This window comes from Pinus tabuliformis, chromosome 5_1 (genome assembly GCF_031772625.1).
Source record: "Pinus tabuliformis cultivar Carrire ecotype Pingquan chromosome 5_1, CPIR1, whole genome shotgun sequence".
Taxonomy (NCBI): Eukaryota; Viridiplantae; Streptophyta; class Pinopsida; order Pinales; family Pinaceae; genus Pinus; species Pinus tabuliformis.
In genome coordinates, this window is record NC_142305.1 from 763643763 (window position 1) to 763661755 (window position 17993).

A 17993-nucleotide genomic window follows, 5' to 3' on the forward strand; every position below is an offset into this window, starting at 1 on the left:
TCAAGGCTTCAATTCATAACACACTTCTGAAGTTTTCATTCTTGTTTCCTCATGCAACACTTGTCCCACAACCTCCTCCATCTCCTGTTTATTACATGCTTTGCCACTGATTGCGATGACCATTTTATCCTATGAATCTGACAAACTACACAAGGTGATGCATTGATCTTCTGACAGCGAATCATTATTTGCTGCCAACTGGCACACCAACGTATTGAAGGTATTCAAGTGACCAGTTACACTGTCTCCATCTTTGGAGGATGTAGATTCTCCCATAGAATAACTTATTTATTAGTGATTTTGTCTTGTACAAAGTCTGTAGCTTTTCCCAGATATCTTTTTTAGTCTTGGAGGCTGAAACATTCAGATAGAGTCAGCAAGTCTCAACTGGATAGAGGCCCTAGTCTTGACGTCCAATTTTTTCCAGTCTTCATCAGCCATCCCATGAGTTTTTACACTTCCCACGATAGTCCAGTTGTCTTTTTCTGTCAACACATCCACCATCTTTAACTCTCATAAGTTGAAGTTTTGGTCATTGAAATTTTCAATCTTTATTCTCAAGGATCAAGCTCTCTTGCACCAATCCAATGAAAAATTCAAAATTGGCCTTCTTGGAACTTGTGCTGAGAACTTGTATCAACCAAACACTCAACCTAGTTTTGATACCAAATTTTAAGATAACCTGAAGACGTAGAGAGAATAAAGTTTATACACATTATTTGAGTCATGCATGAGAGAGCCAAAACAGTAAAAATCCAGTTGGGACAGAGAGTTGTCCACAGTTTTTTATATCTATCTTTTCGAAGAATCACACACATATTTCTTATATAATCAGTTCAAAAAGGGTATCTGTTTCCACTAGATGGAAACTCCCAGCAAGGTGCTATGTAAGTAACGGGCATGCAAACCAACAAACCTTTCTGACAGAATCTACATTTGAATAATTGCTAGCATGAATTAATTGCCAAAGTTGCAAATATCTCTGATTTCTCCCAATATTTCCATATTCTCTCTAGGGAAAATTTTAAGAATGAAAATTTATATTGAGGTTTAGAAACCTTGGTGAATCTTATTAATCCCTAATATGCAAAATGTAAAATGTTAAGCGATATTTTTGTAAAAATATTCAAATTTGTAATGATTTTATAGCCTCTATACATTTTTGGTGATTTTTAAGATAAAATAATTTTATACTATAAAATTTGGGCCAATCATTTTTGGAAAAAAAAGGATTTGGTGAATCTTTTTTCAGAGAAAGCATGGAAAATTACCCCACCTGCGAATATTAGCCCTTAGAATTTTCCCTGATTCTCTTGAGATTTTCGGGTCGCTGATTTGTCTGATATTTTCAGAATTATTCAGGTTTAAGTTTATTCTTGCTGATACTTTCCCCAATATTTCCGATAAGTTTCTTCCTGGACCCTTGCTGATATATTTCCTGAAACAATATTGGCAACATTGTTAATTGCAGCCATGCGATTGACACGTCCTGATAGTTTTGCTATATCTAGTCATTAATTCTTCCACAATCTATTAAAGAGATTTACGACTAATTTTGAAAATCTTTGTTGCAAAGGACATTCTGGAATCCTTGTGGGGGTTGTATTAGTGAGTATTGTGTATATTCAAACACCTCTATATGAAATTTATAGAATAATAAGGTGTTTCAAAATTTGTCTTTTTGGCAGGTTTGACTATACAGTTGATGCGAGACGTGAAGAAAGGTTTTATCCTGAAATTAGGAAATATTATCCCAACTTAGAAGATGGAACTTTAACACCAGGTTATTCAGGAATTCGACCAAAGCTTTGTGGACGTGGACAACCGGCAGCAGACTTTGTCATACAGGTTTGTTTGTAATTCCAATTTGCTTATGAGTAGAGCTATGCTAATCTGCAGCTAAGGAATTTAATTATTCTTTTAATGAATTTTGATGGATTGTTTAGTGGTTTGCTCTTGGTCAAGTGGGCATATTTTACTAGTTCTGTTCAGCTCAATAATCCAAGACTTATTGGCTAGTCATAGGGTGATAGTGCAAAGATTTGTTAGTACAAATTTTTACCCCTTCGGAAGGTGGATTGCTTGGTAGACCTGGGATAAGAAATCTGAATGCAACATGTATGAAAATTTGCCCTTTGTGTCACATACAAACTTTCCTCTCTGTTTGAGCTGGCCCTTGCCAACCATAGGGGGTGTCTCTAGTCTTGCATGCAGTATTCTTCCTGTAAGTCTGCAAAACAAAAGTTTTTTTTGGCTGCAAATTTAGTGGCCAAAAAAGCTATAAAATAATTTATGTTTGAAATGGTGGAATTATCTCCAGTGTTAGTTTTTAAATGAAGAAATAAAATAGATAGAAAGTGCTTTAAATGGCAGATTTTTAACCAAAGAAAAGGCTCATAACTTCTACAATATTGCACAAGAAATCCATCAGAATATCGACAAACCCAGAGAAACTGAATAGATCAAATCGAGCCTTATTCTGCAAAAGCCAGGAGGTTGGTTGTGCCAAGAAGACTGTTACAGAATCCAGACAATGTTTTTCCTGCACAATAAAAAGAAGCTAGAAGAGAGAAGAAGAAATGAGTCCCAAGAGAAAGAAAGTATGTGCTTCTTCTGAAGAAGATCCCCCTTTCTGCCAATAGCCAACACATATTTAATGATTCCTTCATCCTATGCACATTGGGAGAGAGAGGTCGAACTCCTCATGCAAGAACAGCCCATGCGCATTGATTAGTAAACTGGCCATCCAATTGGAGCTGCTTCTAGTCCAAGTGAGTGTGAATACTGTATTCTTGGAGAAGAGTAAAGTGTCAAGTGCTCTTAGTTAAACTAGGGAGTACTTGAGTCAACACAAGCTGAAGTATCTTGAAGTATTAACAGAGCTCAATAAAGAGTCAATCTCAGTTAAATTGTCAAAAATTAGGGAGGAAGCCATGTGCTTTGGGTGATGTGATGGTTAGGTGGAGTGAAGTTGGTATAAAGGTAAGAGAGACTCTTGCACATGGGTAAGTAGAGGTGCGCATTAGTCAACTAAAGAGATAGGTGAGTGAAGTGGAAATATATTAAAGTGGAAAAGGACCAAAGTGTGGTGGAGAAAAGAGAATGCATGCATTTAGTTAACTCGGGAGAAAACCTCATAGACTCCTTCATGCATGCATGTGACTTAGTTAGGTCAAGCAAGTGCCAAGTCACTCCTAGAGCCATGCATGCATCCTAGTAGAGTGCAGTTGACTCACACCAACTGCATGCATGCATCCTAGTAGAGGCCCAGAGGGAACCTTGAGAATTGTCTTATACTTGATCCTAAATGCTCCTTACAATTCTATTCAAATGTGCTGTGGAACCATTTTTCTTTCTGTTCTTTATGCTCCATCAAAAACTACTTTGATTTTCAAATTACTTATCATTTTTAAATGTGTATGCACATATATATGCTTGTCAGAGTTATTGATTGCAACCGAACTCCGTGGTGGCCCTAAATACATGAAGAGCTGGAAAAATTATGGCTTACATTGTTCCAAAACATTCTCTAAATTGAGATGGGATCAAGTAGAAAATTATCAATAATTTGTTACAATCAATGGAAAATCAGCATTGTTGGTCTAAAAGTCTTATCCAATATTCCAAATCTGATTGGTAGCTGCAAACAGTACATGGATGCCTTGGAATTAAGTTTGCGCTAGCAGTCTGGACTCAAGGAGCCTTTTTTCCCCTTTCAGACGGTTTCTCGGTATCAATTTTCTTTCTCATTCTGCTATAGGCATATAATCCTTGACTGGAAACCATTTGTAGTCACATAACTCTCAATAGGCTGTGAGGTCATATCTAATGAAGACAATTACCTCATTTCTTTATTTCATTTGATCAATTGTTCTCTTTGTCATTCCTTACGTTTTTATTTGATCTGGATTAGGGATATATCATCCCTTTTCTCCTGATCATCAAATTCACGGTGCCAGCAGTCATGTCTTCACTCAATCGGAACAATACCAATATGTTAAATTAACAGCATATTCTGTGTATGCTAGGCGATATTTAGTTTCCTTGTGATTGAAGGTTACAGTTTGGAATTGGTTTCATGGATCATAGATGCAGTTATTTCTTGCAAGCTGTCTGAAAATTTGTGATCATTTTCTGGTCTTAGGAATGTGTAATAGAATGCCAGTGTTTTGAAAAACGTTTATTCAATAGCTAACATTATTTTGAACAGTGTTGAGGTCCATTAATATTGTTTGTGGGCATGTCCTTATGATAACTTCCAGGGTAAGGAGACACATGGCATTCCCAGCTTAGTTAATTTACTCGGTATTGAATCTCCAGGCTTGACATCAAGCATGGCAATTGCAGAAATGGTATCCATAATAGCCTCACAATCCCCAAGGTGATGATTTTGAAGAAGTAGCACATGATCATCCATTTTTTTTCACATTGAAGATGCTGCCATACAAGTAATACTGTATTGTTGAGGAGAACATAAGCATGGTGTCACTTGAGAGGAATCTTCCAATTCAAGCATTTGGAAATTCTTCGAAACTGTCACCTTACATATTCCAGAGTTGATATGTGGCATTTAAAAGAATACAGTAATAAAAAAATATTTCAATATCACTTTTATATATAAAGAAATTCAAAATAAAAAGATTCTTATACCTGAGTTCTGCTCAATATGAAAGAGCTGTGTAATTCCTTTTGTCTTCAACATGGAGTTGACACACACACACACACACACATATATACAAAGAACTAGTGTAAATCTAGCTTTAGCTCTGGATTTATCATGCACAAAGAGAAATCAAGTCCCTTGAGGTGAAAACCCTCTTTTTTTTTAAATTGAAAAATCTTGAGGAAATGTTTGCACTTCAAGGGATTTAATTCCTCTCAGTGCATGATAGATACAGAGCTAAGATGGATTTGTGCTGGTAAATATCACAATTTATCTCTTTCATTCTCTGTGATTTTATATTATTATTTATGCTTATATGGTATAAGATCCTGGTTCTAGGGCACATTGGAGTTGGGTTTTGTTTAAAGTAGAGACTTGCAAAAAATTGGTTGGGTAGGAACTTATTATTGTTATGAGATCTGAATGTGAAATTGTTGAAAACATTCCATTGAAGGTGTGAACATTATAGAATTGGAGACACTTTCTGCACATGTTTAATATTAGATATATTTTTGATAAAATATTAATAAAAATCTAAATGGAATTTCAAAGATTTGATAGATGCAGAAAGCACGATAGGCATACAACACAAAGATAAGGCGTGCTGGCAAGCAGATAGAGTTGTGAGGCATGAGACAAACATGGAGTGATACTTAGGAAAATCTTATATCGTTTAAAGCAAAACGACCAACACGTGCATTAACAGACATTGTGGGCATAGTCAGACATCGACATAGAACATAAACATCATGGTTACAGGACTCAGGAGGCATCATATCATTCATTATTTGAATTTTGTACAACATGGCTGTTGAAGAGTGAATGTACAAAATACTTAAAATATGTGGAACTTAAAGCTTCAAAATTTTACAAAGATGAGCACAATATCAGTGTTACATGGAGGTGCTCTCCCTTGGTTGAGGGTGCATCCTCGACTCTTCCTATGCTTCTAGGATGAGGAAACCCAGTAAAGAATGTTTCCTCTCATCTCTCTTTTGGGGTAATGCATAGGTATATAGGGGAACGTTTCTCCTTTTTTTGGGGACTCCTACTCATCCCCATTTCCGAAAAGGGAACTCATGGGTATGCGCCATCCTTAGCTCGCACCCCCTCATCCTTATCAAATGATTTTTTCCCAATGACCTTAGAAAAAGTGAAATTAAGAAAACACACACAAAAGATAAGAAAACCTTCACTGTGTGAATATTTATTTCATGCTTTCATTGTTCATGTTTGTGACTTGCCGTTATTTGTCATATATTTACATTTTTATTTTCTTAGGATGTTGAAAAAAGTCCCTTATGTCAGAAATGTTGGATACCTAGGTCCTAGATGTTTTCCATGATGTATCCTAAAATTTGGGTGATGTGTCCTAAAATTTTGGGGTGTCTCCACATGTCCCCCAAACATATTTTGCTTGTTCATGCATTTGCATGTCTTGGAAACTTGGTGGAACATTGTAATATATATATATATATATATATATATATATATATATATAACCAGAAAGAGTAGTAGATATATATTAATCCGCGCCCGTACGCGGCCAAAAACTGGGAAATTTACATCAAAGTGCAGAGCCTGCTAAGGGCTTCTGAAATTATATGCTTTTCATCCCATCCCAGAGTATTCTTTCCCAAAAATCCATAAAATTTTCCCTTTGCTATTAGCCTATGGCTATACATTATGTAGTACTGGTTTAAAAAATATTTACAGGTAAAGTTTGTCATCAAAAAACATGCATGAAAAAGACAGAAAGGACATGTTACTCCTCCATCAGCATTGGGCTAATGAGATCGATTCTAGTGGCTTCTCTGTCTGTGCTTGGGCTGTTCTCGACCATTTTGAGGTTCAGGTGCTCAATTTGTTGTCTCAGAGCGTCCACTTCATCCTCCAATTTCCAAATGTTGTAATACTCCTAATGGAAATATACAATGTTAAACAATGCAAACATAGCAGAAACACATACAAAATTTACAACACATTTAACAACCAGAAATCTCCATGAGCTGCGTTGATTTGAGCCATTTTATTAATAAATAAGAGGGTACAATATGGTACTGGAAAGAGTGCACCTGGGCTTGCTCAAGGCAAGCTAGCTAAGCCAAAATGAACAATAAGAATTCCCTCTCTAATTTGCTACTACTCTCTCCTGGCTCTGCGCTAAAACTACCTAGAAAATATGCTGCTGGCTGCAAATAATTGTTGCTAGGGCCTCCTCGGATGCTCAAAAAATTCTGGGAAATTAACCCTAGGCTCTCCACCAATAACCCACAAAAACCCATGAAGGAATTGGCCAAATGTTGACCTTGAAATTCGGCCCAATTTTCCCCTAGCTCCTCTAGCTGCTGGCTGAGTTGGGGCCCCTGTTTGACCCTTCAAATCTGCCCAAAAAATTCTGCCAAAGTAATCTTGGCCTCTCCTCAATAAACCTAGAAAAACCCAGAAAGGGTTTGTCCTAGTTTGACGCTCCAAAATTGATCCCCAGATGCTTGGCCCTCCTCGACAAGCAAAAGATGTAACTTGAAGCAAATGCCACGTTTGCTTCTCTGCCAAAATGCTAGAAAATCCCCCACAACAATTCCCTAGACTCCACCTAAAGTTTCAACCCCCAACTCCCTTCACTCCACAACCTCCAAGCGTGTCTCTTCCAAGAGCTACACAGTCCCTGTACTGCTGTTGCCAATTCTCTTCACAAACTCGCACTTCCTGCTGCTAGTATGAACTGGTATAGGTAGGACTCTCTCCTTGGGCTGGCACTTGAAGTCCATCGAAGCAAGGGTTGAGATCTCCACTCAGAGACACTCGTGTGCTAAACAACACTGCAGACTTGGCTTCAACTCAAGCATGCTATGTCAAAGACACAATTTCTGAATAGATGAATGAATGACCAAAATGAGTGTCTCTTGCTCTATTTATCAAAGAGCCTCCAAGATGCCCATGTAGGTGTAGCTCGACTTTCCCCACCAACTTCGCTCCAATGAGAGTGTCTTCCACATGTGGGTCATAATTCTGCATGGGGTGGCCCCCACGCTCCACTAGAGCCGCAATATTTCCCTTCCTTCCTAATGTTGGGGCCCCCACTTAATCCCAAAATTCATGTGGGAGCTCTGAACCCACATCTCCTAAGTGCGAACAAAATAAGACAAAATTGGGCAAGATTGATATTTCCCTTAGCAATATTGCTAAGTGGGAATATCACAAATGCGCTCATTCTTCTCGATCTGCGGCTCCTGCATTTCCAGCGCCTCCTTCTGTTGCTGGTGGATGCACCTCTGAACAATTAGCAGACCTACCTTGATTTCCAGATGCTCCTTCTTGCAGCTATCACAAGCATGCTTAAGCCTGCCACCCACTTGCGCCAAATGCCCCAGCAACTCGCCCAGCTGAGGCCGACAGCGGCCCCAAGAACCAAACATCGAGTGTTCTTCTTCAGAATTGCTCACTGCATTCATTTTGACAGCAGGGGAGCGACTAGAACGATTACCCACAGAGATGTTGCGAACCCCCGACCCGAAAATGCTCCAATTTTGCTTCTTACAAAAACGTCGAGTCGCCGTCGAGCTTAGCGACTGTGTTTCCACCCTTTCCGACACCCAACACCTTCCCCCGACTTCCCTCTGTATAATTCACCTCCACCGTGCCTATAACTCTGGCATTGACACTACACTGGCTGCCCAGGATCCCTTGCCACGGCTGCTGGGCCTTAGCAATTTACCCTCGAGTAGAGACAAACCAAATCCTGAAACAAATGACCATCCTATTACTCAATTTAAAGGAGATGCTGGTCTGAACTCTAATGCATATTTGATGAGGGGTACTCGTGATGCTGAAATCCCAATGCTCCACCATAATTTCTCTTCTCTTCGATGTGTCCATCATCTTGTCCCACGCCTTCTTCCCTCGTGCGGACTGACCATCCCAGACCAGAGGGATTAAATGCTCCTCACCCTCCCAAATTTCGCATGGTTCCTTTGCTATTTTGCCAATCGCTGCAACTGGTACAAGGACATGATGTATGTGTTCTCATGCTGAGAAACCTCTCGAATCCAAGTGTAGGACAAACATGATGAAAGCAGCCATGATGCAACATAATCGCAAACATAAAGATGCCACGAGGCGGGACGATGGGCCCGGAGAATTGAAGGGAGATGGGACAGGGGCTGGGGGATAAGGGATAGGGAGCGTTGCAATGTGCTGTCCAGAGTGGCCGAGGAGAAGGGTGATGGAGGAAAAGGAAGGGGAGGAGCAGGGGAGAGAGGGTAAGGGGGAGGATGGGGGGAGGGAATGAGCGAAATGGCGAAGGGAATGAGGGGGGAGCAGGGGGGATAAAAATGCAAGCAAAATAAATCCAGATTGTCTCTTTTACCAAATTTCTTGATCCTACGAGGAGTACACTCCATGATCACAATATTGAGATTCATAACAATGATTAAGGAATGAATATCGTTTCCTCTATACCATTCACATTACTACTTTCCTCATTCATCTGGTAGGCCAAATTGGCTTGCCTATCTGCTTCCTTATTGTTCCCTCTTAGGATATGGAAAAATGTAACTCGATCAAAGAGAGGGATCGTGCCTTGGGATCACTTTATGATCTGGTTTAGTATCATGTTTTGTGCTGATGAGTTGTATCTCATATGCTTTATTATCAACATGGAGTCACCTAGAATTTTCATGTCCTTGATGCCCGTTTTTTGAGCCAGAGAAAGCCCGAGGAACAACCCATAAGCCTCAACTTGATTATTTTTCTTCCTTCCCAGACCCCAAGCATAGCTATCTTCTACGATTCCTTCGAGATTAATGAGAATCCCTCCCCCTCTTGCCACCCCAATGGAACATTGTAGTAGTACAAAAGACCATATGCTTTATTTTCAATTGCTTATCATTCCATAATCCTATAAGTTTTAACAATACAAATATAATGCCTTAGATGCCATATGCATTGCTTTCAAAATTTGGATCTCCTTTGTTTATCATTGTTGTTTCCTCATTGATTTCTTACTAGGTAGCTTCATTTTTAAATTGTTGTATTACTATTCTAGTTATTTATTGGAATACATGGATGCAGCGAAATTATGAGTCTAATGAACTTCCTAATGTATTGAGACACACATACATACCTTTTAAGCCATTGTTTTTGAAACATCTCCAAAGTACAAGATGCAATATTACTAAATAAATTAGTGTTTTATATAGATTGTTGTGGAACTGATGAACCTAAAAATAAAAATTAAATGTAGGGTTCACATACATAGTTTCATTATATAAAATGTATTTAAGAGAGAACCTTCAACTCATCTCTAATGTGTAGAATGTATTTTGAAGGATGAAAGCTACAAAATAAAAGGGTTATAGATAACTGTGTTTACTAATAACTATTTCCATGAAGTTAATATTTATCATTTCTTTCTGCTACATAATAAAATGGTTTAGAAGGCACTTCCATGAGAACCTCTCTCTAATTTCCCTGTAAATTTTGAAATATTTAGGGTTCCCTACTAATGGTGAATCATGAGCCGTTCTCATAATCTTCTTTCTGAGAGTGGACTCAGGGACTAAATATATTCTATCTTCGTATAAGATAACATTATCCACCACTCCGTAACTGTCGTCCTAGATGTGACCATCCATCAACTCACAAGCAAACTTATTCTTGGAATACTCCACTAGCAGGTGTCATTTCCAATTAACTGAAATCTCTGTAAGAGAGCATGATGTTTGTTTATTGGAAAGGGCATATGCCAGAATGTTTTTCTTGCCTTCATATACTCAATGTTGAAATCATAAGCTTATATCTTGCTTACCTACTTTTGTTGCCTCTCATTTAGGTCCTTCTGCTCCAAGAAGTATAACAAATTGTTGTGGTCAATCCTAACCACAAATTTGCCACCTACCAAATACTGTATGAACTTCCCCAAAACATGCATGATGGCGAGCATCTTCTTGTCATAAATGGAGTAGAATGTCTTTGGTTCTTGTTGTCGCTCAGATCGTACATGCACAATGCGACGACGACTCAAGTTGGGGGTTGTCACTCTGATCTCTGACCTCTCTGTTCTAACTGTCTCCCAACAACAGGCTAAGGGGAGTAGTCCCTATGGAAGATGGAAATGCAAGACCTATTGGCAACCGACAAGTCCAGGAGACACGATTGAATGACCTAGCCACTTGATTGATTACAACAAGTTAAAGGATTAGATTGAATTATTTATGAGACCAGTGCCTTATGGAGTCCAACACTTGCTTTAGATCAATTAAATACCAGGTGACCGGATGAACAACCACTGCTTAAGGAATGCTTATCTATCCTATATAAAATGCAAGATCTAAAATCTAGGTGAAACACAAGATCTTGGTTTATTTTAATTAGATGCCTAAGTAAATGTCTTAATCCCTAGCTATTTTGAGGCTAGTCTCAAGAGTAGGTGGTAGAGAGAAGTCAAGGTGAAGCAAACAAAGGCTTGGTTAACAATACCTCTTCTTGAAATCTAACATACCTGATGGCTTCAACGTTGCAGAGATTGTGGCTCTGACGACTGCAAGGTCACCATTTTAACCACTAGAGAGGGTCTATCCTTTTCAAGCTACAAGATGAAGAGTGGCCCTATCTTTCTATCAACCAAGCTTAGGCTTGGAGGTAAGTTGATTAATGCAAATCTAGGCCTAGAATGCAATGCAAGATGCTTGAGTGATCTTGAGTTAAGATTGTTTATGACTTTAAGTACTTAGTTATGATTATCTTATGACAAAGAGTACTTAACAATGAATTAAGAGACAATCTTAAACACAAAGTAAAGTGCCAATTTTACTAGTGCCCACAAGACACAAGAGATAAACAAGATATAATTGCCCAAATATTAATCAAGATAGATGATCTTAAGAATAGATCATCAATATGCCCAAGATAAAGTTATCATCCACAAAAGATATTAATCATGAAACAATAAGGACAATGGTGGCAAGAAAAATAGATTAGAGCACTTGTTACCAAGTTGTTACCAAGAACAATTAACCAAGGTTCTTAATGACACAAGAATGAAAAGGACGTCGCCAAGAAATTGCTCAAAATTTAGATGTTCTTTAAGCACAATTAACAATTATGTAATTATCTCAATGCCAATTAGATGTATAGCAATTAGATCTTAATGTAGAACAATAAATGCCAATATTCAACAATTCCTTGTGATACTAACCATTCAACAAGATATTAGATCTTTGAGATTAGTGTGTCAAGTGAGTGAGCTTATTAAGTGTAGAATTATGACTTTGAAGCTTATGAAATATGTTAGTATACTTATGAAATAACTTGACCAATTGCTAATTTACTCAATGTAAACAATATCGATCATGTAAGCAAATTTTTCCACAATGAACTATGCTTACCAATAGAGCATAAACAAATGAATGCCTTTATGTCACTTATTTTCAAATGTTATGACAATAGTACCTAAATTCCAATTAGAGCACTCAAGATGCAAAATATGTGATGTCTATGAGAGCAAAAGTGCAAATGAGAAAACCCATTTTAGCAACCACAAGATTGTAACACCCTCCTCCCACATCTACCCAAGCAACTAGCCAGCGGGGGTAAACATGCGACGAGAGGCCACTATGATATGATTCGACCTTCTAAGTCACATTAAGGAAGTGGAACCAACAGAAACACACCATACAAACATCCAACATCATCAACAAAACCCTCAGAAGACACGTCAGCCACTCAGACAACACGTCCATGGGTCTCACTGTTGTTTTAGGTCTTTTGGGCCATAATCGCTCTCATGCTATGGGCAAGGGAGTGTCCAACAACCTAAATTCGCTCTCACAGGCCTGCTTGCTAGTGACTGTGGACCAGAATTGTCAGTGTTGTGCTAGCGGCTCTAGGATTTGAGCCACTTTTTCAGGCCCAAAGCTCAGGTCACTACCCAGAACTAATCCATCTCTTCAAATCAGTAAAGTAACATGGAAATGACTGTACTAAAGAAAATACTTATTCAAGACCATGACTGGACGCCTACTAGCCATGACAAGCATTTCGTTAAACATATCATCGTCATGTAACCTATAGGTGTAAATAACAAAGTTAAGTGTAGGGATCTCATATTTTTCCGGGAATCGCTATGAACCATTGTCCCCTCATGACATTTGTTGCATTATCATCTATTAGGTCACAAACACATTATCCATTCTCATACAAGTAAAAACATGTTGAAAGCCATACATAACTGTTGTGATAAAATGTGCATATAACCAACATAATACGAATAGAAATACAATAAACATGACAACCATCAAATCCATAAATAGATCAGTACCTTTACACATGGAAATCAAGGGAAAGGATTTCTCATTAATGAATGCAATGAACCAATCGGAGATGGGACTACCATGTTCCACCCGACCATAGAATGGCTGAGCCAAATCTCTCTTCAGCCATTCAACCTCGTGCCATATTCCAAGCATGAATGTGAGATCTCATAAAACACATCAATCAAAACTCATCTAGGGCTTCCAGAGGCCATCCACCTCAACCCATAAAACAGTGATTCCACCTCACAGTCGGACATCACAAAACCATCATCAGATAGGTATCTATCCAAGCCTTCCAAGGCTCCAGAGCGTTTGTCCAACCAAAGCTCCATGACTAGTAACTCAACCCACAACTTTTACTGGGCTCCAGAGCGTTTGTCTAGCCAAGGATCCAAGACTAGTAACTCAACCCACAAAGGGCTCCAAAGTGTTTGTCCAACCAAGGCTGCAGGACTAGTAACTCAATCCAAGATGGTACAGGCCTCCAAAGCATTTGTCCAACCAAGGCTCCAAGACTAGTAACTCAATCCAAGCTAAGGAAACATGAGAATCAACAAAAAACAAGCAATAAAAGTAAACCCACAATCACCATGGCTATCCAAGAAATGGCAAGGCTAGGCAATCCATTGTCGATCCAGGTAATCCTCCATGCCAATGACAGATCACAACCAAGAAACCACATGCATATGCCATGCATGCCAAAACTAGTGAAGAAATCATACATATAACTCGGTACCTGCAAGCAAATTTGATGTAGTCGCTGATGCTGATGCCTTCTTGTGCTTTCCTCCTCTTCCTTTTCCTTCTTGCTCCAAAAATCCAAGTATGCCACACCCTCCAAGAGTGCTTCAATAAAACTCTAAGTGTCCAAGAGTATGAGAGAGAGAATAATGAGAGAGAGCTCCAACAGTGAACTGAAAAAAGGTTACCAACTAATCCTCAGAAGCCTTTTTATGAATGAGGCCTTTATTTTTTTCATTTTGCATTATTTTCCTTCATTTTCCTCCTCACATGCAACCTTTGACCTTTGACCTCCCTTTTCTCCTATTTTACATTATTTTCGTAAATAAATGTGCCAAAAATGTAGTTTAATGCCTTAGCCATTGCCTTTGCCAATTTCCTGTTGGAAATACTGAGAGGGGGTGAATCAATATTTCTTTTCAATTGTTACTTTTACCAGTTAAATCACTTATATTTAGAACACAAAATGAACAATAAGAATAAATGCTTTTATTAATTTCTTCAATAAATCAAGTACAATATATGTAGGGCTCCAACCCTAGGTGAAGACACCGATCTTCAATCTCCCAGGCTCCAACCTGTATTTGCCAAGCATCCACTTGGACTTCCAAGGCTCCAACCCTATATCTGGTTCAGGCTCTGACTTGGTTTCTTGAGGACTCTGATCCTTTAGGGCTCCAACCCTATCTTATCCAAGGCACCAACCTTGAGTTTAAGAGCACCAACTCCAAGGACACCAATCTTATATTTGCCAAGCACCAACTTGGACTTTCCAAGGCACCAACCTTGTCAATTTTGAGGCACCAACCCCAAGGGCTCCAACCCTATAGCTTCACTTTGTCAAGATATGTTTGGTTATACTTCACGACTCCCAATGTTTTCTTCAACAAGCCCTATCAATCTTTAGCTACGCCTTCACTTAGTCTCCACGTCACATCATCAATGACAACCTTGTTCTTCACATGAAGGTGTCACCACTGCTCTTCATGTTACCCAAACAAAACTTCTTCAAGGTCACCACATAATGGCTTCAATGATCTCCACAAATCTTCAATATGTTGCTTCACAAAGTTCTGCAACTCTGCCCTATTTTGTTCTCAAGAGAAGACTTCAACAAGCTCTATTTTTCCAATCCCAATAAATCAACACTTCGACCATGACAACTTCGACCATGACAGCTTCAACCACGGCAACTACGACAGCTTCAACCACGACAAATACGACAACGTCGACCACCGCAACTACGACAACTTCAACCACGGCAACTTAGCTTCGACCACGGCAACTACGGCAGCTTCAACCACAGCAACTACGGCAGCTTCGACCACGGCAACTATGGCAACTTCGACCATGACAACTACGACAGTTTTGACCATGGCAACTACGACAGCTTCGACCACAGAAAATACAACAGCTTCGACCAAGATTTTATGCCCAAACATAATTATCATTTTTTCGTCCTAAACAATAGTCTCCTTGTTCTCCTCGGCCTTTTGTCTTCTCTTGTATTTCGTATCTCTAAATTCTTGCCTAAATTGCTTATCAAAATGAAGTGTTTAGACGTCTATTTATAGAGATTTCATTTATAACTAAAGGGACACATCTATTTGAAGTGAGGCCAACTTGTATGACTGAGTGTAGGTCGGCTCACTGTTAGGAATAATTTCCTTAACTTAAAAATTCAATATCTCACAAACTATTGGGAGTTTAGGGGCAAATAAAAGCTCGGTAGAAAGAGGAAAAAATCCTCTTTAAAATGGTCTAGGATCCATTTTCAAAGGATGCCTCCAAGGTGTCCAAAATATTTTTTCTTTGTGACTGTCCTTAAATTTTATGCATAAAATGTTTAGGACAACATGAGGAATGTTTGGGACAGCGTGGCTTCTTCAATCTTTAGCTTCTCCATTGTTATCAATGTCATCATAGGATCATAAAGTCATTATGTAGGAGTGCAACATCCATGTAGCATGACGCATGAACAATGTTAGGATATACTAGTGCAGTCATAGTGCAACATCATTAGGATAACTCCAAAATAATCTTCCAACCATCAAATGATCTCCAACCATGTTATCAAGACCTCATCAAGTGCCATCATCAATTGTGGTCATTCATCAAGAATATGACATCATCAAATGTAGTCCTCCATATGTCATCAAGGGCTTCTAAATACTTGGCACTTCTTAAGACTTCTTCATTAGTGACTTGACATATTAATTGATGACATTCTTATGAAACAAGAGTTATGACATCATCATTTGGAACCAGGCATCTCAACAATATTTTCCATCTCGGCTAGTGCCATATTGACATCAATGACAACCTAGATTAACAATCTCCCCCTTTGTCATTGATGGCAATATTCTTTCCCTTTCAACATTCTCTCCCCCTTTGACATCAATGGCAAACGGGGTGCCCAAGTACTCCCCCTGTCAAGCTGCTTCTTTTCTTTACGAATAGTAGTTCTTCATAGGTATGTTACTCCCCCTGTCATGGTGCTCTTCTTTCTGGCAATGTGGTCCATGATAGATGTGCTTAAATTCCTTCATGTGATGAACCAACTCCCCCTATCTGCACGACCTCCTCTAGCTCATGAAAGATTACCTGTTTAGTGATCAAGTGGAAGAGATCTTCAATAGTAGTTCATGGATGAATAAGGGATCATGTTCTTCAATAGAAATTCTCTCGAGAGACGATCTATCAAAGGATGATTGTCCATGTGGCTCATCAAGGATTTCATAGGGCCCATTCATAGATAGCTTCTGCAAGAATGCTTAATCATCATAAGCTCCCCCTAACTGTATGCATGGTCTTCCTTTTGGCAGAGTCTCCCCATCAAATACTTAGATTGTCGAAGATCAGGTCAACAACATGTGTTGTTGGCTAGAGAGTTCAAGAGATTTTCGGATTGTATTTGCTTCCTTCTCCATACTTGTGTAAATTTCTTTTCTAGCATAGTTCTATCTTGAGTAGGTGCCCAAGTCAAGTTACAATTATGTGCCATATGTCCAATGTTATGACACTTGAAGCACTCTATGTTGTTCATTGATAAGAATTCATGACTTCTTACAAAATTGCTTCTCGGAGATTGACGGGGACCATTATATGCCCTACAATATTTTGCCATGTGCCCAAAGTTTGTACAAGAATAGCAATAACCAAGAAATATACTTTGGTACCTGGGAGAAGAAGGTTTCCATGATGTACTTCTGAAGTTTGTTTTCCTTGGGATCCTTTGATTGTAACCATTGCTTCTTGCATCCTTGACACCATCTGCATGTCTTCTTGGAGGAGGGTTTCTTCCATAGTTGTCTTGACTCTTCTCCTTGCCTTTGCTGGAACTAGGAGCATCAAAATTTCTTCCAGGCTTCCTCACATCCTTGTTGTTTGAAACATTAGGGTTTGCATCATTCTTGCTCGAGGATTCACCTGCATAGCCAAGACCTGTCTTATCGAGGGGAGACCTTTGATGACTTAGGATGTCATCTAAGCTTTGAGAACTTTTCAAGTTCTTATTCAACAAGTCAACTTCCTTTTTAAGAAAGACAATTTCTCCTTTCAACTTTTCACAATCTTCATCTTTCATAACTAGTTGCTTCTTCATTTCTTCCATCATCTTGGTTGCTTCACACGATTGGGCCTTAAGAGAAGTGATTTCTGATTTTAACTTGGTGATGTCATCATCCTTTTCTTCTAGTTGGCATATCATGGTGTTTCTCTCCTTTTCTGCTTCATCAACTTGTCCTTCTATGAATGTCAAATCTTCCATAACCTTCTCAGCTCCTTGTGCTTGTTTCCTTGCTTCTTCTAGTTGAGATCTAAGGGAGGAGACCTCTTCCTTGTATTGACCAATCTCTGCTTCAAGTTTCTTCAAACTCTTGTGCCTTTGTTCAAGGTGGCTTGAAAAGGTATCTTCCTGTTTCTTTGCCTTATCCAATTGATTTGTCATGGATATGACTTCTTCATGATGCTTTCTCTTGTTTTGATGAAATTCTTCCTTAATCTTGGCGAGCTCCTCATCTCTTTCTTGTACTTGAAGCTTGACAAGGTCAACTTCCTTCCTTGTCTTGTCCTGGTCACCAACTTGCACTTTCTTCTTAAGTTCCTCATTTTCCTTTTTCAAATTGTTAATCTCTTCCATGGTAGCCATAAGTTTAGTGAGGAGATCTTCAAAATATTTTTCATTCTCTTCATCTTCTAGGTCTTCTTTAGCCTTGATGTTATCACTCTTATCTTCACCTTCCTTGACGGGCTCTGGATTTCCTTCTTGTTTT

The 17993-nt window shown here is 38.9% G+C and overlaps 1 protein-coding gene across 3 annotated transcripts in view; it reads left to right on the forward strand.

The window, feature by feature from the left end:
* The window catches only part of LOC149167154 (uncharacterized), a 170563-nt gene extending 165909 nt beyond the window's left edge, over positions 1–4654 (forward strand). For all 3 annotated transcript variants that reach the window (XM_089432887.1, XM_089432889.1, XM_089432890.1), the window contains exons 4-5: positions 1689–1848; positions 4263–4654. In XM_089432887.1, coding sequence (XP_089289013.1) covers positions 1689–1848; positions 4263–4385 — 283 coding nt within the window. In that variant the 3' untranslated portion in view covers positions 4386–4654. The remainder of the gene's footprint in view (positions 1–1688; positions 1849–4262) is intronic.
* Positions 4655–17993: the final 13339 nt, after the last annotated feature.